Source organism: Epinephelus lanceolatus, chromosome 8 (genome assembly GCF_041903045.1).
Source record: "Epinephelus lanceolatus isolate andai-2023 chromosome 8, ASM4190304v1, whole genome shotgun sequence".
NCBI lineage: Eukaryota > Metazoa > Chordata > Actinopteri > Perciformes > Serranidae > Epinephelus > Epinephelus lanceolatus.
Window position 1 is genome coordinate 16,266,586 of NC_135741.1, and position 24,557 is coordinate 16,291,142.

The 24,557-nt window shown below is 41.2% G+C and overlaps 1 protein-coding gene across 1 annotated transcript; it reads left to right on the forward strand.

Moving 5' to 3' along the window:
• The first annotated feature begins 1,886 nt into the window (after positions 1-1,886).
• Positions 1,887-22,832, forward strand: syn2a (synapsin IIa). Its single transcript, XM_033628481.2, has 12 exons — positions 1,887-2,360; positions 11,570-11,627; positions 11,724-11,815; positions 12,032-12,188; positions 12,362-12,451; positions 12,563-12,625; positions 14,959-15,101; positions 15,189-15,263; positions 16,373-16,475; positions 16,657-16,803; positions 18,286-18,352; positions 22,190-22,832. The coding sequence occupies exons 1-12, from the start codon at positions 2,020-2,022 to the stop codon at positions 22,294-22,296; spliced, it is 1,443 nt and encodes a 480-aa protein (XP_033484372.1). The 5' UTR covers positions 1,887-2,019; the 3' UTR covers positions 22,297-22,832.
• The last annotated feature ends 1,725 nt before the right edge of the window (positions 22,833-24,557 follow it).

The following is a 24,557-nucleotide window of genomic DNA, read 5'->3' on the forward strand; positions in this document are numbered from 1 at the left end:
CCTACTGTCATTAGATTATAATATTTCAATTATAAAAAACACACCCTTTAACAGGAATACATACAATAGTTATGCAACAGATTTTGGATATAAAGAGCAACTAGAGTGGCAGTAAAATTACAATATGGAGGAACAGAATGACAATAATAATGTACAAACATACAAGCTATAATTAGAGCTGGAGTTTGTCACTGTCATGGATTCAACAGAACTCCACTATTCATGTGAAGCTCAACTTTTTTTAAGGATTATTTTTGTGTTTGATAGCCAATCCTCCTTCTGCTCAATTTGCTGGAAACAGGGGAGTTTGCTCCATCCCCAAATCTGTGATGTTACACAAATATACATACAGACAAACAGGTGTAAAATAAATAGCAGGAGAGCTTATTTGGACATTTGGATGAAACATTAATTTAGACCCTAGTTGCTTCAAATTTAAAATGATGAAACAAATTTAAGGATGTATTTTGTTGCCAATTTATGCATCCTAGCTATGGAACAAAAACAGTTTGGTTAACAATTTAAGGTATCAACCAGTTCATGCAAAATTTATTCTATTGTATAATGTTACACGGCTTGTGTTCTTTTATGTAAATAGCCTGAAGCTATATTTACCATATTCTATCTAATCAGCTATTATCCAAGTGCAGCACTAGACGGTGACCTGCCTGCACCTGTCAGTGCATTTTAAATTTGACGGCCGAGGGAGTGTGCTCAAAGATCAGTGACCGAGTAAGACGTCAATATCATGATGGCACCAGTCAACTAGTATTTTTAGTTTTATCTTTTTATGATAGAAAAATATCAACGCGAGGATTTGCTTTAGCAATAATATGTATAAATCCTTAGATTGTTTTTTATTTAACAGTCTATGTTTGTGTGTTTCAGATTGAATTGTGCAACCAGTTAACCAGATGTGTGGTGAGTGAGTTATTGGTGACTTATTGATTTATTGATCTGTTTTATATTCACTTTATTATATTGGAGACATGGTGGTTTGCAGTCATACAGCTTAAATTCCTTCTGTATTCCTTGTAAAATATGTTAGAGCTGGCTATGTGTCATAGGAGGAATGTGAGGGGCAGTTATTTCTTTTGTCATACTATTTTTTTTTTTTGCAAAATTAGTTATTAAGTTTGCAAAAGTATCTGCACATATATCAGTAAAGAAAAATATTGTAAGCTGTGTTTTTATGCTGTCATTAGTATTTAGATTTTATGTGTGCATAAGTGTGCATATGAAAATGTAATTGCTCATAATGATAAACTGTGCCATAGCGGACAAGTGCTGTAAGTTTTATGTCAAATAAAACAGTGAGGTAAAACATTTTTTTTATGACACTGTAATAAGGAAAAGCCGAAGGTGTATAAGGATTGATGAATCAATTAGCAGAGAGGGTTTATTGCATGCATTTGTGTCTCAGGGGACTGCTGCTGACGCTTCTCCTCTCATTTAACATTGCCCACTAGTCCAAACAGCCATTTTAGATTTCATGGCTGCTTTTCACACACACAGAAATGCCGTGCATGGACAGGGGGCAAAAAAACCCACAAGGAAACGAGGGAGCCAGAGGAAGATGATTATGATGCAGTGTACCCTCCTGCACTTACACTGGAAACCCCTCTATTTTAAATGCTGTGGTTCAAAGAAGCATGACGCCTGTGAGGCAGTAGGAAAATGGGGGAGGGGTAGGGAAGGCAGGCACGCCGGGGAGAGTGGAGAGAGGAGAGAGGAGAGGACGAGAGGAGGAGAGGAGGAAGGAGAGGCACAGACGGAGCATCATTTGCAATGGTTGAGGAAAGCACAGAGTAATGGGATTGGTTGAGGGAGGGTGTAGCGTCACCGCCAGTGAGGGGGAGTTCTGAGGATGCTCCGCTGAACTGGGAGGGAATACATTCGCTGTGAGTTTGCACTGAGAGCTCAGCCATTATCAGCTGTGCACAGAGAACAGGGGCTCCTCTGCAGAATCATTCTCCACACCCGGTGCTTGTTGACTCTTCTTTTCTCTCAGCTGCAGCCATGAATTATTTGCGCCGGCGCCTCTCGGACAGCACGTTCATCTCCAACCTGCCCAATGGCTACATGACAGACCTCCAGAGGCCTGACAATGCTCAGCCTCCTCCACCTGCCTCCACCACCCCTGCCAAGTCTCCTACAACCGGGCCTACACCTCCAGCCACTTCCCCTGCTCCAGAGAGGAAACCCCAGCCATCTCAGTCCTCCGGAGCGGGCTTCTTCAGCTCCATCACCAACGTTGTTAAGCAGACAGCTGCCTCAGCAGGGCTAGTGGAGCAGACCCAAGTCACGACACCCAAGAAGTTCAAGATTCTCCTTGTGATTGATGAACCACAGCAGGAGTGGTAAGACAATGCTCTACACAGTCATATCATTCATTTTAAAATCATTTATGGGCTGTGATTTGTTTGTTTGCTCAACATTAATGCCCATTCTCTCCACATGACTCCTTTCCATGTAGTAGTCAGGTAAGGGTTAAAAACCACTGAAACAACATATGCATCATGCACCCTGCAGATGTGAATGGGCACTGCTGCTGTGGATTGATGGTACAGCATGCCAGTGTTACGATAACACAAAGAGGCAGCCGATAGTTAAGCAAATACGGTCCATTGATTCTCAGCAGTAGTGACATTACACCAAGATAGATGCTTTTTATTGTCCTCTGTTTTATCTCTGTTGTGAGATGTGTTTTTTTCTGTTGCATTTGGTTTTATGAAACAATAGCATGTCAGTTTTATTACAGCTGCCTGCCAAAACAAAAAGGTCCATTATCTAAAATCACTGATAGTAGTGCCTTATAATGTGACATTTGTTAAAAACAGATGTTCCACAGGTTGTGCAGAATTTGGGAAATGCAAGTAGTCTTATTACTGCAGTGCTTTCCCTCCATCAATGGGGTTTCCCCCTGCCCACTGATAGGAGATCACATGACATGCCCTGCACTGACATGGGGAACGATTCATGTACCTAACTGCAGCGCGTGGTGCATTGGCTTCCTTTGGTTAATCATACAAGTGGCTTGCAGTGGAAAGGTAAGCAAGAAAAATTAAATAACATCACCCTCATGGCTATATTTCTCCGTCTGCTGGGAGAAAGGACCATTGTGTCATTAATGTTAAGAGCGGGCTTACGTTAAGGCACTTAAGCCGCTGCACTGACAGTCAGCGTCCTCAGGGATGTTACTCAGAGGTAGCTTAAAACAAGCATCCGTGTCAGTCATCTGTGGTACGGATTCAAACTGCTCTAAACGAGTGTGCACATGGATTTAGGGGAAACTTATTTTGCGTAGACACCAATATCTCGTCGACAACTGTAGAATATGGTAATTCTGTCATCACATAATGAACATTTGTTTACACAGCTAACATATTTTCCACAGCAGTGTGTGTGCCAGAGCTGTGCAGCTGGATACTATAGTGGATGCCCCATGTATTTGCACCAGGGCTGCACAATGTGCGAAAAGTCATATTGTGATTAATTGGACAGTTACTGAGTCAAGATTTTAATGGAAATGGTAATTTTTGCATTTAATTTTCACTAAAAAAAGATGATGATGTCATTTTTTCTGGGGTCTGTACCTAACAAGCATGTTTCCTCACATCTGGGATATGATTTGTAGGCTGAATCATCTCTGTAGCACCACAATGCTTCATTTATGACATGTTGTGATGCATTTTAACTTTGTCAAAAATGGCAGCTTCTGCAATTTGGATATTGCATTTGACTTCATTGGATTTCGATAATATTTTGCTCAAATGTGCACAATTCTATCTAAGTGATATCTTAATATACAGTGCAAAGAGGCTGCTTTCACACTGGAAGGTATGCTGACTCTCTGTGGACTTCTTGGGCTTTCCTGAGGCATGGAAATAAAATCAGAATTAAATCTACGTCCCCCTTCTTCTTTTGAGAATCCCAGTATTTGTTGGATCTGATTTTCACTCAGTAAAAATATCTAATTAATTTCTGTGAACAGTAGAGCCATGAGACTAGACTAGATTGCCATCGCATTTGAGATCCATCTATACAGGGTTTCATGTTGTATATATGAGTGTCGCGTAAAGGTTAATATGTCGTCTGTATCTGATGGCCACGGTTGCCTGATTTCATTTCACGCTGATGAAGATACACTCACCTCTGCATTTAATCAAATCTCCAGAGGAAGTTACCCTTCAAACAAACCGAATCACACAAATATTAGGATATCGGCTTGGCTAATTCAGGAGGCCTTGCAGTAACCAATCATCCTGTTTGTGTGTGCAGGACTAGCCATTTATATAACAGAAGCGTTGATCAATTTTAATAAGATCAGACCGCTGTCTGCGGGATGGATGCCAGCCGTATGCATTCACTTGTTCCACATTTCTTATGAGGAGAAAGGAGGCTGCTTGTTCAAGAATAAGATTCTAGTCGGATGTGCCAATACACTGACACTGCTCTGCAGTTTTGGCAGACGAACACAGTCTAATACATTAAACTAAAACCATGCCGTTCATCAAAGGTCGTTGTAATTGAGAATATTGAGTAGGTTGGGCTGAGATAATGTTTCACACTCCATCACTCTCGCTGTCGCTTTTTAACAATATCCGATATGAAGAAGTTCCTTCCCTATGTGAAACAAACGTTTAGTGATTTCCTGCTCTGACATTGTTTCTGTTGCCATATGCAGTTTACTCATTATAATGTTAGTCCACTGTGTTGATGAGCTCAGCAGATTAGTATCGCTCTTAATGGTTTCTTGCTTCATATATCTGGCACACGTCCACCAGGGAGAATCAGCTAAAATACTTCATTCAGAAGGCTTCCACTGTCTGAGTGCTGCATCTATTTTTCATGGCTGCTCAATATCACTGAGAGGGGAGCTCTACATGTTTTTTTTCACTAGGTTTGGTGTGTTGTGGTTGCTTTCATGCGACCTTTCACCCAGTGGTTGTAAGTCATGGCGGTACACATCAATCTTGGTTTACTCAGTGTCATAGAGGTCTGCTTCATCCGGTGTTCTGTGTCCTGTAGCTGTGTATATAGTGCTGATACTGTAGTAATGGTACTCTGTTCGGACTATTACCTATAACATAAAGAAACAAATATCCCAAATGACTACGAGGAGAAAGCTACAGAAAAGTCCTGACGTGTGAAAATCACTGCATGCTTTGTATTCAGCTCTCACAGCGGCTGGATGAAAACCATAAAAAATATGGCTGTTGGCAAGCTATGAGAAGATGAAATGTCTCATGCAGGTTTTGCTGATACCTGATATTCTCCGAAATGTTGGCACACCTTGTGTCTGACGGCTTGTTTATGTGCCGTATCTCATTGTGTGATGGGCTGTTTTTAAGAATTTCTTCTGCCTGCTGCCGCAAACGAAAGCCAGAGTGATGAGTAGCGGTGGCCCCAAGACACGCCGAATGAAATCAGGAAAGAGTCCTTCAGACTAATTGCATCTGGCAGAAGGCTCAGCCATCAACATCTATTTTTCAGATCAAACGAGTCAAATCCCAGATGATCTATATATATACCGTGCGCTCACACACACAGACGCACACACAGGGAAATTACAATGACTTCTGGGTGTTGTAGGAAAATTGCTGACCATTACCTGGATTCTGTAGTCATAAAAATATTTTTTCTCATTCAAAGTGTTTGCAAATGGGCTCATATCCAGCAGCAAATGAGGAATATTATAGTGTTTGGGATGTTTTTGTTGTGTTGAAAAGTGGAGAGAACATAAGGGTCAGATGAAAAATATTCTTTTAAACTGTCTTCAACATATGCAATTTAATGCCATGTAATGGAGAGACAGTATGAGGTCAGAGTGGATAATTATGATGGGTTGGGGGAAAACAGTGCATTAAAAGAGCATAGTTTAGGCTACTACCATGGGCGTAGTTTTCATTTCAACATTGGTGGGGACCATAGACTGTATATAAAGATGGACGACGAGTCCTCACTTCCCCCCACTGTGCAGAAGTGAAGCCAAAATATCACAGATACGGCTGCTGCCATCTTGCACTAGTGAAACATTTGGAGCTAGAGTCTGTGCAGTATGAAGTTTCCTGCCCATACACCTGTCAGACCAATTGTGAGCAGCTCACCTGAATGAGAGCCCACCAATTGGCTCACACAGTTGTCAGTCATGTTGTCAAATTCCCAGTTTAATAGCATTAAATAACTAATTAAATCCAAACTTATCAGAAAAACGAACACTTGAACATACAGCAGAGAACTACCTTAAATGACAGAATTCCACTAACATGGAGAGGACAGGTTTTATGACCTGTACTGCAGCCAGCCACCAGGGGGTGATTGAGATGTTTGAGCTTCACTTTTGGGGAGCTGTCCTGTTGTCCATCTTTCTATACAGTCTATGGTGCGGAGACATATGAATGAGTTTTATGCAGGAACGTCAAATGCCTAATTTCTTGCATTCTGGTGAATTTTCATGCAACAACTTATGGTGGAAACGTCTTTATTTATGTAAAGGAAAACATAAAATACAGGCAGTAGGCAAGCAGCGACCTCAGAGCAGAAAAATGAAGCTGACATTAAAGTGCCAAAAAAACAGCTATTTGAGGCTGGCTCCAAAAGTGAGTCAATCCTTGCAGACACCAATTTTAAATTGTTAAAATGCCCAAATTTAAAGCAGAAATAAACATGTTTACACCTTGGTACATCTATAGTTAATTTCCCCGTTGTGCAGGAGGTGAATTTTCATATAACTCAACCGTTTAAATTTTGATAAGACATAACATAATGTGTAATTAAAGGCGGGCCACTTTGCCTGAATGACTCTTCACGAGGCGTCACCACAGTCTATAGGTCAGATCCACTCCTTGCTCCTCCATAGTCCTCCCTCATGTCCAAATTTGGTCACTTCTGTCTCCAAAAAATCAAGATGGCGGTGTCCGAAATGCCAAATTCAAAGCTTCATAACGGGAATCCACAAACCAATGGCTGACATCACAGTAGCTACGTTTATTATTTTGTACAGTCTATAGCAGCAGGTTACAATTCAAAATATCAAAATATAATGGAATGTAATGCAGTAAGGCTCTTAAATAACGTTAAATATGTTTAAGGCATTCTTATTTGTTAGCTAAAATTTCTTGGTGAAAGCTATTTTTCAAAATATTTTTAAGAAATTCTGCTTTTAAAAAGTGTTGGGGGCAAAATCAGCCATTTCCAAAAGTGATCTGGGGACATGTCCCTAGCGTCCTCACTATAAATCACAGCTATGGATGTGTGTTTGAACAAGGGCTCTGTTGTGTAACAGTTTGTGTTAAGCAGAATAATTGACTGTAGGATAAAACATGCGCTGATAAAATCATGCTGATTGTCAGGGTCACAGCACATACAGAGACAGAAGCCCTTCGTCATTCCGCCTGCATTTTTTCTTGGTAGATGCCCGTCACTCAGAGAGGTTTGTTTTGTGCCAGGAATACTGTGCTATAAATTACTCTTGTGACAGGAGGAGCAGATGTTCCACTGTCTTACTTATCAGACTAATGGCCGACTTGCACTGCCTCCTTCTTCTCGTCTATATCTGAGGATGCTTAGATTCTTTTACTTTAGTCACTTAGTGTGCAAAATTAGAAAGACACATAAGGGACTGTATTTAACTGGACTCAGGGACAGGGATGCTTTGTACTTTGAGCTTGACCTTATTCAAACATTACCCACATGTGAGAGTGAATGTTAAGCAGGCTAAGTGATGAGACATTAAAATTCAGCACGGACTCCTGCTAACCGAGCTCTCGGGTGAATCATCTGAATGAAGAATTATTTCAAGGCAATATGTAATTTGGCAATCTGACAACCTGCAGCCATTAATGAAGTGGCTTAATTTTTCAGTGTCTATGTTGACTTACTATTGAAATCACAGAAGAGGAAGATCATTTTTTTGTCTTATTTGGTTTCTCCTCTCATCTTTTATTCCAGTCAAGAGCGCCCATATTGATTCTTACAAATAAATGTTCCAAGTGAACATCTCAGTGAGCAGTTAGGCACAGTGCCCAGAGACTAACTCCACTTATAAGGCCAGTACGTTAGTCAAGGGCAAAGCAGGAGTCTTTTTTGTGTGTCACATAAATGTCCTTTGTCTCTGGATGAGAGCTAACACAAAGAGAACAGGTAACACAGATAGAGCCTAGAATTTAACCAGAGGAGCTGAATATTAATGCATATTAATGCCCGGTGCTGAGAGATCATGATAAACATACTATAGGGTGGCGTCTGCTTTGAGCGTGTTGCTTCAATGCTCAGTATGCAGAGCTGGGCTCCTATCTGCAATGTCATATAGCGTAGATCAAACGTAACGCTACGCTCCCTCCTCACATCTCTTCCCATGCTGACAGAGATAAAAAATTGAATGGCAAAATTGAATCAGAGGCGTGTTTGTGTTGTTTCTAGGGGTTGTGTTTTGGAAACAGCGCCTCAGTCTACAGTACGTACTGGCAAAGCACATTGATCACAGTGCAGAGTGGGCTTTTCATTTTCCCATATATAGGAGCAGTGATTCATATTTTAATGCTTGTTTTTCTCCACAGCCAAATAGATCCCCATGCCCCAATTAGACTGAGAATGAATTATTCAGCTTTACCTCCGCGCAAAATTGGCACAGAGTGCAGGGTACGTGACAGCAGGGTGATGCAAACTAAGGGAAAGAGGGAGCACAACCACAGCGTGTCGTCAAGATATAACAACGCAGCAATACGGAAATATGGACATTGTACAAATAATATTTGGATAGGCGGTTGCATATGTTTTACACTGCAGTAGATGGTTTTTAGTTTAAAGCTGCAGGCGGTGACTTGAATAAAAATGAATTTTTGTCAGATTTGCTGAAACTGTCATTATATAATCCACACAATATTACATGAGGCAGATAATCTGTGAAGTAAATCATATTCCTCTGCCGCCTCATATCGCTTCTAATGGCATTACTAGAGGTGAACGAAAACAAACAAGCAGAGCCGAGGAGTCTCTAATGCAGCCGTCAGTCATGTCAATCACTACTCGTGAACTGCAGTCAAACTGTCAAACTTGGCAACGCTGATCAAATATGAATCGAGATTGAACTGCATTGCCTATTTCCCTCTTTAACTGTTTTCAGAAACAAATTTAAGTGTAGCTGTAAAATGAGAAAGTTTGTGATGCGGCCACCATATTGGAAACAGTAAAAATGAAGCACTGCCCTCTGGTTGTAGCGAACTTTCTTATTTTACAATTAATTAGTACATCAAAATACACAGATGGATGGATACATGGCGTTGTCAGAGGCTGCCTGGCCTTTACTTGCAAAATGCCACTCAAAATTATCTCGTACTGACCAGGAACTAACTCAAAATTAACACAGAGAAACAAAAAAAATCAAAGGGATGCAAAATGATGACAAAGAGACTCAAAACAACCACGAATAGATATAAAATGACCAAAAAAAGGCACAAAATTAACAGACTCTAAATTACCTCAAAGATGCAGAAAAATTACCTAAATAAGGTACTAGATGACCTCAAAAAAGCACAAGACGACTACAAGGAGACACAAAGCAACCAAAAGACAAACCCAGTGACACAAAGGACCTCAAAAAGACACAAAATGACCTCAATAAAACACCAAATGACCTAAAAGAGACACCAAATTACCTAAATAAGCCACTAAATGACAACAAAAAGACACAAATGACTACAAGGAGACAAAAGACAACCAAAAGACTACCTCAGAGACACAAAGGACCTCAAAGGCACACAAAATGACCTAAAAGAGACACAAAATGATCTAAATAAGGCACTAGATGACCTCAAAAAGACACAAAATGACTACAAGGAGACATAAAACAACTAAAAGACAAACTCAGTGGCACAAAGGACCTCAAAGGCACACAAAATGACCTCAAAGAGACACAAAACAGCTACAAGGAGACACCAAACAACCAACAGACAACCTCAGAGACACAAAGGACCTCAATAAAACACAAAATGACCTCCAAGAGACGCAAAATAATCTAAATAAGGCACTAGATGACAAAAAAGACACAAAACCACTATAAGGAGACACAAAACAACCAAAAGACTACCTCGGAGACATAAATGACCTAAAACACACACAAAATGACTTAAATAAGGCACTGGATGACCTCAAAAAGACACAAAATGACTACAGGGAGACACAAAACAACCAAAAGACAACCTCAGAGACACAAAGGACCTCAAAGACACACAACTACACACAAATTTATCTCAAGAGAGACAAAACAACCACAAAGAGACACACAGCCACAAAAAGATGACTAAAGACTAAACAAATAGCCAAACCCACCACAAAGTCTGCGTGTCTTGCTCCTATGTAGGAGAGAGGTGGTGGGGCCTTCTGCATATCTGTGCCCAGGGGCCCATTGTCTCATAATCTGCCCATGCTAAAATATGTTTCTGAAAACATTTGAGGAGAGAAATAGCAACAGAATCTTGATTCGTATTTGATCAGCGCTGCCTAGATTAACAGTTTGATAGCAGTTCACAAGCGGTGATTGACACGATTGACAGCTGAGTTTGAGACTCCTCAGCTTGATAGGCTGTTTCCCTTCAGGCACAGTAGCTTCTAGTAAATATTTTAACGGGATAAGGAGTGGGAGGAATGACCTTATGTATTTTCATGGTCTATCTGTATAATGTACTTCTGTGTGGATGTAGTGACAGTTGCAGCAAATATGACAAAGTTATTTTTATAAAAGTCACCAACTGTAGCTGTAAGAATAAAATTGAAGCTGTGGAAATGGAAACCAGAATAAACCCTCCTCCATAGCAGCTTGAGGAAGTAGATGGAAATTTTTGGGCACCATTAGTATTGATCTACAGTAGATCACCCCAATAGTTTGTAGTGCCAAAGCTTATGTTGTTAGGCCCAACTCCTGCAAATCACTATAGGAAAAAGCCCAAGAAATCAAATCCCAACGATTGTTGTGTGGCTTCTGCGGTTTTTCATCTCTGCGTGGTGTCAAGTGTACAAGACACTGATCCATCTTAATCTTAAATCCCATGGCAAAAGGTTTCCACTTCACCACCAATCCAGGAGGGGAAAAAAAAAAAGAATTAAAGGACCCGCAGGTGTCGTTTTTATTCACATCAGAAAGGCCAGAGCGTCTCTGTTTTAAGAACTGCTGAATCATAAGTCATTGAAGGTGCAGCCATTTTCTCAAACTGTGTATTCACTGCGCACAAAAGTAACGTTACCTCCCTGCCTTGTCCTTCATTAACCCTGCTCGATGGTATTTCTAGTGAACCAGGCAGTGGGAAATGTGTAATTGCATCTGTGTGCATGCTGTTATGCAGCCTGGGAAAGTGTCGTAATATTTTATCACTATCCTCGCTGCCAGATTGAGGGGAAGAAGCGTTAGAGAGGCTGTGTATGAAGAGCGTGAAAGGGAACATTTGTCTACTCTGTGCTGCCCATGATTTACTCTCGGACTGGTAATTACTTGGAGATCTCTGTTTGAGGAATCCTTATTCTGTTGTGACACTAAAAGTGAATGCGTTGTCTTTGTTTCTGTTTTAACCAGGGCGAAATTATTCCGGGGGAAGAAACTACATGGGGATTATGACATCAAAGTGGAGCAGGTACGTTCCGCCAGCCATTTTAAGTACGTACTTATGTAAAGCAGCGTAGAGGAGTTTAAGTGTCCTCATATGCTTCTCTCATCATCGACTCCTCAGGCTGAATTCAATGAGATCAACGTGGTGGCTCATGCTAATGGCACCTGCAACGTTAACATGCAGGTTCTCAGAAATGGCACCAAGGTTATCAGGTGAGACACACACACACACACACACACACACACACACACATACACACACACACACACACACACACACAAGAGGACAGATTTATCCACCAAAATCATAAATTAGTACAGTTTTAATCAATGTTGTGTATCCATCTACAGCCGCGACTGCCTGACTCATCCACGTTGTGATCAACGCTTCACAGTTTGTCACATCTCCACCATAATTTTATTTTCCAGGTCATTCAAGCCCGACTTCGTCCTCATTCGTCAACATGCCTTCAGTATGACCCAGAATGAAGATTTTCGCAACCTCATCATCGGTCTGCAGTACGGAGGGGTCCCATGCATAAACTCGCTGGAGTCCATCTACAACCTGTGTGACAAGCCATGGGTGGTAGGCACTCAGCAGCTGGGGAGAGCTTTACTGTAAAGCAATGCAGCAGGAGAAAGAACCATAATAATCCATTCTCTGTCTGCATCGCGTTCGATCAAGTATATAACCGCAGTGTGCTTTGGGGAAATGATTTATGAAATACGCCTGATTTATTTGCCTTTCTGTGTGTCCAGTTTGCCCAACTTATCAACACCCACAGGAAGCTGGGTGCTGAGAAGTTCCCTCTGATTGAGCAGACCTTTTATCCAAACTACAAGGAGATGGTGAGAAATCCTGTGCTTGACATTAAACTAAACAGCAGTTGCTTGTTTCTGAATGTACGATGAAAGTATGACGCAGAATATGAGGCAATGACTCTGTGCTTATTACTTTAGGTAAGCATGCCATCGTTTCCTGTTGTTGTGAAGATTGGACACGCCCACTCTGGTATTGGAAAGGTACAGAGATTTTTCTTCTTGGTTTTTTTTGCTGTTTGTCTATTTGTCTTTGCAACTGCACAAAAACCCCACAAACACACAATAACATCTGGCGTTTGTATTTAATGGATGAGATTACAATCGGCATTCACTCACGGGACAAATGACCCCGCAGCAGTCAGGGGTAATTATCGGCTCCAGCTCCGATCGGCTTCAGTTCGCAGTGATGGAAATACGGCAGCCGGCTGGACGCACTCATTTTAGCCCCCTGTCCAGCGGGATACAGAGATGCACGGCCACAAAATACCATCCATTTCCATCCAAGCAACACTTGAACATCATTTAAAGTTGGCACAAGTTTTGACAAGTTTTAAAGAGACGGAATAAGTAACAGATTTAAAAAAGAAGTGGCCACCGTGATGTTTTCAGTGGCCTCCATGCATGTTTTCCGCATCTGTGATGTTGAACGTGACACACCAGCAAAACAAAGCAAACGGAAAAAAACAGGCATGTCGGCAATGTGAAAGGAGTCTTTCACCTATTTTTAGCAGGTTCTCCTACATTTAAAAAAAGGGTGTTTGTCTACATTTCTTACATAGTACAGAGACAATTTAAAGTATCTACACAGGAATTGTTGGTTACTGTTTGTAAACAGTATTGCCAGCGAAAGTGGAAGCCATCCCCAGATTCACACTCGTTTTTGAATAAATAAATGGGCTTTGTCCCTCTGTAGCTTCCTCTCGAATGCGTGCTGCTCTCGCTCCTGGTTGCGCCTGTTGCTACCTTGGTAGAAAGTCCCAACCTCACCTGCGTGTGGTGCCCAGTAACACACCAAACACAGCAGAAGAAAGTAAAAAAGTACAGGCAGAGGGCAGAGTCTCTGCAGATAAATGCGCCACACACTTCTAATGGGTCATATGTGACGATTGAGAGGGAAAGTGTGAATCTATGCATTGTTTACTAGGAAAATATATGTGGAGTCTTCTACAGAAGGATTTAAAGTTGCACTCATTGGTTCCTCTTAGCTGTGTCACAGCTAGAGTTCTCAACAAGCCCAAAAATTCAACCCGAAACTGAAATGACTCGAGGGACTTGAAGCCCGAAACCGGCCCAGCCCGACATCATCACATACATCACTGGGTCCGAGCCTGACTGAACCTGAGTTGTTTTTTTTTTTGGTTTTTTTTTAAATGGAAGGGAGAAAAAATGATGCTCCCCCTGTGCGCCTCAGTAGTCTGGCTTCCCTGGCTCAAATGCAGTATCTTTAATCACTTAAAGTCAACCAATCATTCATGTCCCAAAATAATATTACCAGACAGACAGGCTTCAACGTCAGCGTGGGGGAGAGCAACCATTGCGCATCATGTAGCACTGCGTCGCTGCATTTAATGAGCCGCAGCTGCTCTCAACACTTTTCCTGCACCTGAACTCTGACTGACTGACTGAACTTCGCTCACACTTCACAGCAGCGTATCTTGTTTTAGTATTATTATTTTTTTCATCAGAACGGAGTTCAGCATTCTTTATTTTTATAATTAGCATATTCTTCTTGCTTAATTATTATAGCCCTATTATCATCCCCCTTATACACACACACACACACACACACACAGCAGACACTACTTCAACTTCAACTCACTTTATTAAAAATGGTGACTATAACCTTCAAATATCAACAACATAACATTGAATAATGAATGGATGTGGAATAATCTTAACAGACATGCATATTTTCTTCCTCACAGGCTGCTCAGAAGTGAGAACCATGGACAGCAGCATTGTGTGTTAGTGCTGCTGTCACACCATCACACAGTGCGCTTTTCTGACAGATACACTTTTTTTTTTCTTTTCTCTCTCTCCGCTGTCCAAGCCCGACTCAGCCCGCCCCAATTAACTTAACCCAAACTGACCCGAACCGTCGGGCTTATTCGGCTCGGGCTCGGGCTCGGGTTCAAATTGAGAACTCTAGTCAAAGCACTGTTGCAGGCTTTTTGTACACAATCTTCTATATGCAAATGTCACAGTGTGTCTTAGCTGGGTTTTGCATTCATCTGCACTTATTCAGCCACATTTCTAGTATATATTAACATACTTTTGGCTTTTTAGTAGTAATCTTATTTTGTGTTTTACATTGCTTGTTTTAGAGCTGTACATTTTTATTCAGTATATTTGTTCTATGTTGTCTGTAACTTATGTTGCTGTCTCTCTTGGCCAGGACACTCTTGAAAAAGAGATGTTTAATCTCAAGAGGATTTTCTGGTTAAATAAAGGTTAATTAAAAAGTGCCAGATGCCTTTTTAAATCCTGGGTGTGTTGCTCAGTTCTCTCGTGTCTGTGTCTGTGTTTGTGTACAGGTGAAGGTGGACAATCACAGTAAGTTCCAGGACATAGCCAGCGTTGTGGCTCTCACCCAGACATACACCACCACAGAACCTCTCATCGACTCCAAGTACGACATCAGAATCCAGAAGATCGGCACTGACTACAAAGCCTACATGTACGTACAGTTACACTTTTCTTACTTCGTCTATACGCGTGAACGAGAAAGAAAACCGCTGTAATGCGTGTGCTCCACACCCTGCAGGAGGACATCTATATCTGGTAACTGGAAGACCAATACTGGCTCAGCTATGCTTGAGCAGGTGGCCATGACTGATAGGTGAGTCCTACGCTCCAATGCAAAGACAAACATATCATAATGATGCAGCAAATCTTAGTTTACCAAAGGTTAATGAATTCTGTTACATGTGAATAATTAGCCAACAGCTCTGGGTGTGTTAACCTGTTTGTTGTTATCAGTTGTGATGATAAGATAAGGATGCACCAATTGGTTGATAGCTGATACCGTTGTTTTTTGTTGTTTATTAAGTTTCTGTGTTATTTATTCATACAAATTATTAAAAACAACCTTTAAAGGCTAGTGTGTAGGATTTAGTGGCATCTATCTGTGAGGCGTCAGAACTGAAACTTCTCTCCGTGTGCCAAACGTGTAGGAGAGCTATGGTGGCCATCGTGACAAACATTACCGTCTTTCACATGAAAAAGATTTTTCTGAAAAATAACTCCTTTAACAGCCTTTTTAGTCTGCTGTACAACTACCTACTCTATGAGAGGAATGCTGTACTTAAACATAAAAACATAAACAGAAATGTATAAAGTGTAAATGTAAAAGGGATCACAAATGGAATAAAATATTTTACAAAAATAAACATAAATGGGGCTGTCTTTCACCTCCTGTGTTTTTCATACAGAATAAAACATCGTGGTGCTTCCATTAAACAAACGTACAGTGGGTAGCATCATCATAGCCTCCTCGACAGATATTACTGATAAAAAGACAGTATCTTATATCCTGTTTCTCAGTAAGAGGCATGGTTTGTCTTCCAAAGATAAGCATATTTGCCTTGTTGCAGCTCAGTCTATAGTATTTCTCTCATCCAAGATGTAAGACGCAGAGCTGAACAGTCGCTGAGTGAAAGCAAATGTGAAACCAAGCCACAAACGCAAAGGGCACGTGCCCTCATACGTCATGCTAGAGTCGGGTCCAGTCAGTGGCTTCTTCTCTGAATCAGCAGCTGGGTGTGCTAGCTGCTGCTGTCCAAGTCCAACTGCAAATAACCAACGCGACATTTAGTCAGCACAAAATTGACGTGACACAGCAGACGAAACATTGGCCAATACTGGCTGATCGGCTGATAAATTGGTGCATCCCTATAAGAAGACTGCTGCGTCTCATTTATGTTGCCAGTGATCGATTGTTGTGTTCAGGTACAAGCTGTGGGTTGACACCTGCTCAGAGATTTTCGGGGGTCTGGAAATTTGTGCAGTCAAAGCTATCCATGGGAAAGATGGCAGAGATTTCATCACCGAGGTAGGAGTCTAGGATAATCCGGTTTGAGAGCTTACAATGATATTTCTGGAGCATACTAAAACCTTTTCCTTCAGGTCAAGTATTTCAGTACATCAGCCAAAATGAATGTGACATATGTGCTGAAATCCTCCCCTCTCTCTCTCACTGTCTCTCTGCTACAACCATCCTCCACGTGGCACAGGTGGTGGGCTCTGCCATGCCCCTGGTGGGTGAGCACCAGGCCGAGGACAGGCAGCTTATCGCTGACATGGTGCTGGCAAAAATGAACCAGGCAGCAGAGAACGAAGCTAACGCTCCCCAGAGACCCACCACCATACAGCCATCCCAGGTAAAGTGACACACGGGCACATCAGACACAGGGGGCTTGTGTTAGTTTAGTTAGTTTAGTATTATTAAAGGGGAACTCTGGTATTTTTGAACCTGGACCCCATTATCTCACGTTTTTGTGTCTCAGTGACTCAGGGGAACATCAACTTGGAAACTGGTTCAGTATTTTGCAACAGACTACTACTGTAACCAGTGGATGCAGTTGCACCAGAGAGTTTGGAGAGTCTTCAAACATAACTGAAACACACGACCAAGAAATTAGGGCTTTTTTTCTGTGTCTTTCGCTGGTCCGGGTTTTTGTATGTCCAAGTCTCGTAACGAAAAGTCTCATTTTGAAATCTCACGAGAGGTAACTTGTTGCCAGAAGAAAAACTCCCAGTTGAAAATGCCAGGCGCTCCTCAGGAAACACCCAGGTGGGATGTTTTAGAGCTCTGTGGAGGTGCAACGTTTTTTCAGCTGAGATTCTTTGGTTGCATCTGTTTACTATGATACCGAATATCCACTAAAGTAAACATGTCAGCACAAGGGTGAGTACTTGCTTTGAATGAGGGGAAAGCTGACGTACGCACGGAGAGAAGACGGACCTGCTGGTCTGTGTGGGTTCATGAGAGGAAACGTAACATATATACAATATATAAACAGATTTCTCCCCCACTGTTGTTGTTCAGCACCTGTACATGTGCTGGTGTCCCTGCAGTATTTGTCCCTCCTCCACTGTGATTTAATGGCTGAAGTGACAGGGACAAGCGTGGCGTTTTTACCCAAGAGTTGGACATATTTCACCTTTCAGCGCTCAGAAAAAAAATCCCAACCAGCAGCGCAACGAGGCTTTAGGCATAAATTCTGCGCTGAGTGCTGCTAGCATTTGTAGCACAGCCTAAATACACTGTGCTTCCATTTCAGTGCATTAATAAGAAAATATACTGGCCTAAAATGGTGGACACAGCCCCTTACTCTTATCTAAAAGATTTTCAATGTCATGGCTTAATTTTTAGTTGTGACAATGTTAACAATGTTAACAATGTGAAAAGTTTTGCGGGATTTCAGAAAAAGACTTCTCCTTAAGTAAGACGCAAAACAGAACAGAATGAGCGAAAGGTACAGAAAAACATTTAATTAGTCTGTAGTGTCCTTTCCATAATGTTGTAGGAGAGTCATAATAACAGTCTGAACCTGCTAATTACAAAACAAGCACTTTTAATGGGCGTAAATTAACAGGGTGCACCTGCATCCACTGGTTACACTGAAGTCTGTTTCACAGCTGCCAGCTGCAGCACTCTGTCTCAATACTTGACCACTTTCAAAAACTGTTGTTCCCACAAGTCTCTTAGATAGGAGCACGTGGGAAAATATGTCCAAGTAAAAAAAGTACCGGAGTTCTCCTTTAATTTACTCTCAGATAATCTAGCTATATTTAGATGTCACTACAGGACAGCCATCACAGTTGTTGCTGGATGAGTAAGTTGTTTCTGTCTTTTACAGGGAACTGGCCAGAAGGGAGAGCTTGTCGGTGAACCCACTAAAAACAGTGCCGGGCGCCCGCCTCAAGGTTGTCTGCAGTACATTCTCGACTGTAATGGCGTTGCAGTGGGTCCAAAACCAGTCCAGGCCAACTGAGTCACCCAGGGGGAAAGTGTGGAAGTCTCAGAGTCAAGATAACAACAACGTACCTTAGCTGAACACAAGCGCAGACGTGTGTGTGTGGTATCTGATAGGTAGAATCAGATCTTGGTGACGGAGGCTCGGTGCAGCTGAGTGCTGGCCTGGACTGTGTTTTTAACTCTATGCAGTGTCAAAATGTACTGTCTACTTGTTGACCTGTTGATTTGTGTGCTTGTATAGGTCACATATGTTTCAGTAGCTGTGGTTTTTTTCCTTTGGGGCTGTTGTTGATGATGTAAAAAGCAGATTGTGCCTACACTGAGTTCAGTGCTGCTCTGTGCTACCCGTTCGACCCAGCTATGGATCTTTGATTTGCCCCCTCCCCCTCCTTTTTCTGTTTCCTATTTTGGTGTGTACCTTTAGATATTGTTCAAACTGTGGACTATCGTGCAGTTTGAAGTTTGTGTATATCTCAATATGTATACAGTACGTGAGTGTGTATGGCTGTAGTGGTGATTATTTTCATACTTATACTAATAGATATTTATTTTTGTTTTGCATGACTGATACAAAGGAAGGTGCAAGTCAGTTATTAATGTCTGATCAAGCAGGATGTTCACGTGACATCGCTGTTTTGCCCGAGCTGTGTTCCCTGTGATTCATGCATTGTGAATGTGTCATAAGAAATGCATATTATCAAAGTTACTACAAGGATACATGTATTCATAACCAAACATGCATTACAACAGTGTGCATACACACACAATAGAGACATACAGTATGAGGCCTTTCTTAGAGTTCATCTTTTCATCTATATTGTCACAATGTCAGAGAGTATTTAGAGTGATTTTAGGAAACTAATAGATGGACACATAATAAATATTAAAAATTAGTCAAAGATTTATTAAAGATTTTATCATGTAGGATGTTGTGTGGGTGTCTGCACACACATCTTAAATATATTTATATAATTTTGAACCAAAGAATGAATAATTTACTTTGAAACAGTCTTTGCACTCCAGTAACCCACAATGTAAATACCAGTGAGGGGACTGTTAATACTGCAGTGTGTCACATGGAGTGTGTAATTTCACCAGAGAACAGCGCTCCGAGACAATACTTATGTTTTCCAAATTGCCTGTTGTGAATCACACGCCAGTGAACTGATGCTGTATTCGAATCGTCGTCTTTTTCGGTTGTGTGGAGGCAGACATCACGGCTGATAATGAAGCCGTGTATAATGTCTGATCTGCCGTGTAATGCCAGATATAATGCCCCCCCTTCCCCTCCGCTCCCCTCACACTGGATATTGGCTATCATGGTGTTGTTGCCATGACAACAATGCAAGTGCTCTGAGGTTTAGTGTGGACTCGTGCCCGTGTTACTGCCATTCAAAGATTTAACACTCTTCCTGCGAGTTGATGGAAAGTGCAATGTAGATCTTTGTTTTTTCTTCTTAATCAATATTGTATTAATTTTTTGAAATCAGATCTTCCATTGAATTAATTCCAAAAGCTATAGTCATCAATGTATGTATCGTTTCAAAACCTTTTTACACAGCTGTCACAATCACTTGGTTGGTGTCCGGCGGCTTTTTTTTTGTGGAGGCCATTTCATATATCTAATACCCTAAATGGTGAAACAGCTAAAAAGCAACCAAATCAACTGTAAAAAGAAATCTGTACCGTTTTTCCAACAACTTATTTGTTACTATAGTATGAAATATGTTCAGCAAGCTCTGTGTGCAATTTCTTTTCCAAGTTGTATAAAGTGCCATTGTATCTGTGAGCGTGTCCTTGTGAAAGCCATGCCTGAGGCTTTATGGGTGTGTTGTTCTGTTCAATAGGAAATATGCCATGGCGTTGATTTCCAAGGGAGGAACGTGCAGAGGTACCAAACCCCCACTGCATGGTTAGACCTTGGTTCAGTGGTCGTGGTGGAATATTTGATCAAATCTAACTGGATGTGTTTATTTGGCCATTGTGTTGAGGTGAAACTTATATCTTCAGACCTGCAGGACTGTAACTATTAAGGGCCGTGGTGACTTGATAGTAAATATGTACTTTAACTCCGGTGTTGGACTGTTTAAAATCACGATCAGAGTACAATATAATGTGGAAAAGATTCCATTCTGGATATTTCCCCTCTGTCACTGGCAATAAAGCTTCCTTTGCAATATATGTTTGGTCTGTGTCCTCATATGCGTCATGTTGTGAGTAACTTGTATGCTCTACAGTGGTACAGGCCTTATCAAATATACAATGAAGTGAGGAGGCCATACCACATATACACATTACATTCCTTCCAATGCATGAAGCAATATCTGTACTGTGATAATGTATTCCCTCTGCTTTGTTTGTGCCTTAATTTTATGGTGTCTGTCTTACACGTTAACAATGTGGGATTAGTGTATTTGTGTCAGATCAGTTAATTAATACATCTGTGAGAACATGCAAAACTACATATTAACATACTAACATCACATCTTATCTTTCATTTATCATTCTTCTTAGTTAAATACATAAATATCATAATTAGCTCTTGTGCTAAATTTAAAGGGGCCCAGGAGAACTCCCAAAGATTTCTTTTACAAAGGCCTGTGCCAAAGTCGACCCTTAAATCTCCTGCAAAGGATGTTAATCCAGGTGTCAATACAGTGAACACTGAGTATATATCCTGCAGAGCCCCTAAAGTCCTGAAAGGTGAATTTTTTTTGGTACTCTGCACTCACGTTAATTATCTTGTGGGAAAATATTAGCCCATTTTATTGTTCATGCAAGATAATTATTGTGTGCACACAAGATAACAACTTGTTCCAACAAGATCATTAAATTGTGCTCAAAAGATAGTAACGTGTTCCCATAAAATAATAATTTGTTCCTCTATGATAATCATTTATTCTTTCAACACAGTTAACTTCAGTCAATGAAAACTTTATTTCCATTTGCAGTATAATATTTGGCGGTATGGCTCTGTTCAGGGGCCCCTCTGCCTCTCTGAGACATATGCAGAAAGCCTCTTCCACCCACCTATGAGGTAAGCCTAAGGTGGAGCCACAACACCTCTCTGCCCTTCCACACGCTTACGTGGAAAACTTTAAAGCAGAGAGAGCTCACCTCTGCCCTTACACTTGCAAACACAGATAGCCTGAGGCAGAGAGACTACACCTCTCTGCCCTTCTGTGTGCCTACGTGGAAAGCCTAAGGCAGAGAGAACACAACCTCTCTGCCCTTCCACATGCAAACGAGGTAAGCCTGAGGCAGAGAGAGCAAACCTCCCTGCCCTTCCATGCGCCTACATGGAGAGCAGCAGCAAAGACCCCCCCAGGACCAGAACAGAGCAGCATCATTTCAAACAGAAATGACATTGATAAGTCAGACACAGCATTAAAAGGAGGAGCTGGGGTGGAGGCAGGTTGCAGAGCAGTTAAAATAGTGCGCCCTGAATGAGATTCCCCAGTTGGTTGCATAGAAAGGAATCATGTGATCTATCAGCTGACTCCCTTCATCAATCAGCTGTTCCATCAGTTGATTGGGCTGTTTGAGATCAGCTGATGTAGCTGGGATGTGAGCTGAGCTTGACATCAGGTCCTGCCTGAACTAACACTATGCTCAATTTGTTCCCATAAGATAATTAACTTGTACACACAAAAAATAACTTGTTGCCACAAGATTATACGTTGTGTAAACAAGATTTTTAAAACACCACCTTTTGGGACTTTAGTGGCTCTGTAATATCCTGACACCCTTCGCACATACAAAGTCACAATTCTCTTGTCTTCCAGCTGGTCTGAGAGACACATCTCTTCTCCACACTGCCAGTGAGGACACAATGAATGCTGAGACCATCCACAGTTTGAGGAAGTCCTTTGGAAGTCTGTTGTCTGACTAAAGAAGCTTCATGTTTAACCTACATAATCCCCACTCACCTGCATGTTAGCTTATACAGGAAGTAGTGACAATCGCAGTGTATATTAGGTGTTCTGTCAATGAAATGATATTAACGAAGCTGTAAGGTCTTTAGAATTAAGATGTATCCCCACCTCAAGTATAATGATTGGTATTTTTGACTTGTGATTGTATTGCTTACCAGAAATGTATTTTTATAGTTGTATAGTGTGTGGTACTCACCTTTTGAACAGCTAGTGATTATCATTAGTAAATACTGTGGTCTTAATAGTGATTGTATTGATTAATTTTTATGATATTGCTAATAACTTGTACTTAAGACCCACAGTTGTGATTTTACAGGACCTATATTATATGTTTATTTAGTCCTCACTTTAAACCAAAAGCTGTAGATTCCTGAAAGTAGGTGAGATGTGAATGTGAACCATTTCTCTTGAGTTCACTCCATGAGGTGAAATGAAGCAGCAAACAATGTTCTGGCTCATAAAGTGCAGGAAATAAAATCTGATTTACCTTTCATTCAAATGCTGACTGTATGACAGGAGCACTTTATATTGCACTTTCTAATTCCTGACACAGAATAGACAAGTTGACTTTATTAGGCACATTCATCTCTAACCATAGTTCCTTAATCACTCAGGTTTATTATTCTCCTGTGATATTTCTACCACATTGAACAATATCTCAGAAAATTTGGAGAGGTGCTCAGAGACTCCATTGAGACATTATTTGTACAGTTTTATTGCTTTATACTGCATCAGCCATCCGGTGACAGCATTACAACGTCCCACTAGATCTTAGCTCAGGTCCTGTTTTTTTTTTTTTTTTTTTTTTTTTTTTTTAGACAAGTTGAAGAAAGTGAAAGAAAAAACAAAAACTAGTTATCTCAAACAAAAAGAAAGCACAATCAAATGCAAAGTGCAACAAAACTAGGAAGCAAGCTGTTAAGGCACCCCAACCCTGACCTGCCTACCAAGACAGCTAACTAACCTAGCTAGTCTTCAGTGAACTGCCGAGCTCGAGGCAGCTTTAAAACGCTGAACTCAGTGCATAACCGAAAACCAAAGAAGTAGCCAACTGTAATTTACCACCAAAAATAACAAAGGCAAAATAACAAAGTGGTAAGATCTTTAAACCTGCCTGGTGACAACCTAGTCAGGCTGCTCAAAACTGAAATAATCAACTAGGGCCTACTAAACATAGCGCAAAAACCACAAATAATTTAACAAAAGAGATGACCTCTACACTCAAAGGCCACAAGATACACACAAAAACTTACATTTACTTCACCTCACAAATGTTCTATCCCGGACGTGCCCCCATTTGTTATGCCCCACCCTTGGGTGGCCCTATGGGACGAACAAAACTCCTCCACTGACCCAAAATAACTAGATAAGACACCTTAAAACACTCAAACAAATAAAACAAACAGACAACGCAAAATCCCAGGCAGAGAGGCAGCAGGACAAGCAGTCCCCACACCAGAGGCCTCTCTCCTCTGCTGTTGGCAAAGGAGCCCTTAAGCACCTCCTCCATGCCAGGTGCACCTCTTTAAGCAATGCAGCACCTAGGCAGATTTACAACAGAGGGAAAAGGGATGGCAGCATAGAGAACTTACAGCCGTAACACTGGTCATGAGACAACCTACCTGGGAGAAAACTGTTAATATTGGCAACAGCTGAGAGAGTTTCTCTTTTAAATCTGTATAAACTAATCAACTATGTGGAAAAAAAATACTAATGGTTGTTTTCCTCTTTTTAGCAAATTCACCCCCCACCCCTTGGCCCTACCCCTAGATTTGCATGTTCCCGTGAGGGGTAGGGGTGTCCCAGTTCATTTTTGCGTGTAGGGGTAGGGGGCATAACGAGGGGTAGTGGGAATGAAACTAGCCCTTCGGAGCGAGGGATTTCAGATGCTGACTTGCCAGCGAGGGGTAGACGTCGCCATGGCTACCGAGCAAGGGACAGGGAAAAAAGTTCATACATGTACGTATAATTTAGCAAATAAACATGGAACTTTTGTAAAACCGTTTTTGAATAACTGTGTATTTGTGTAGAGAATGGTATAACAATTTTTTTTTATTGCTATTCACGATGTCTAGATTGGAGTTGACAGAAAGCTAGCCAGCTAGCTAACGTTACCATCGTCGCTTGTTAGCAAGCTAGCTAGCTCGCACTATCTGGCATCTGTCATCTGTCCTGTTCTGCAAAATTGTCGAATTCTTCACATCACGATAACACGCCA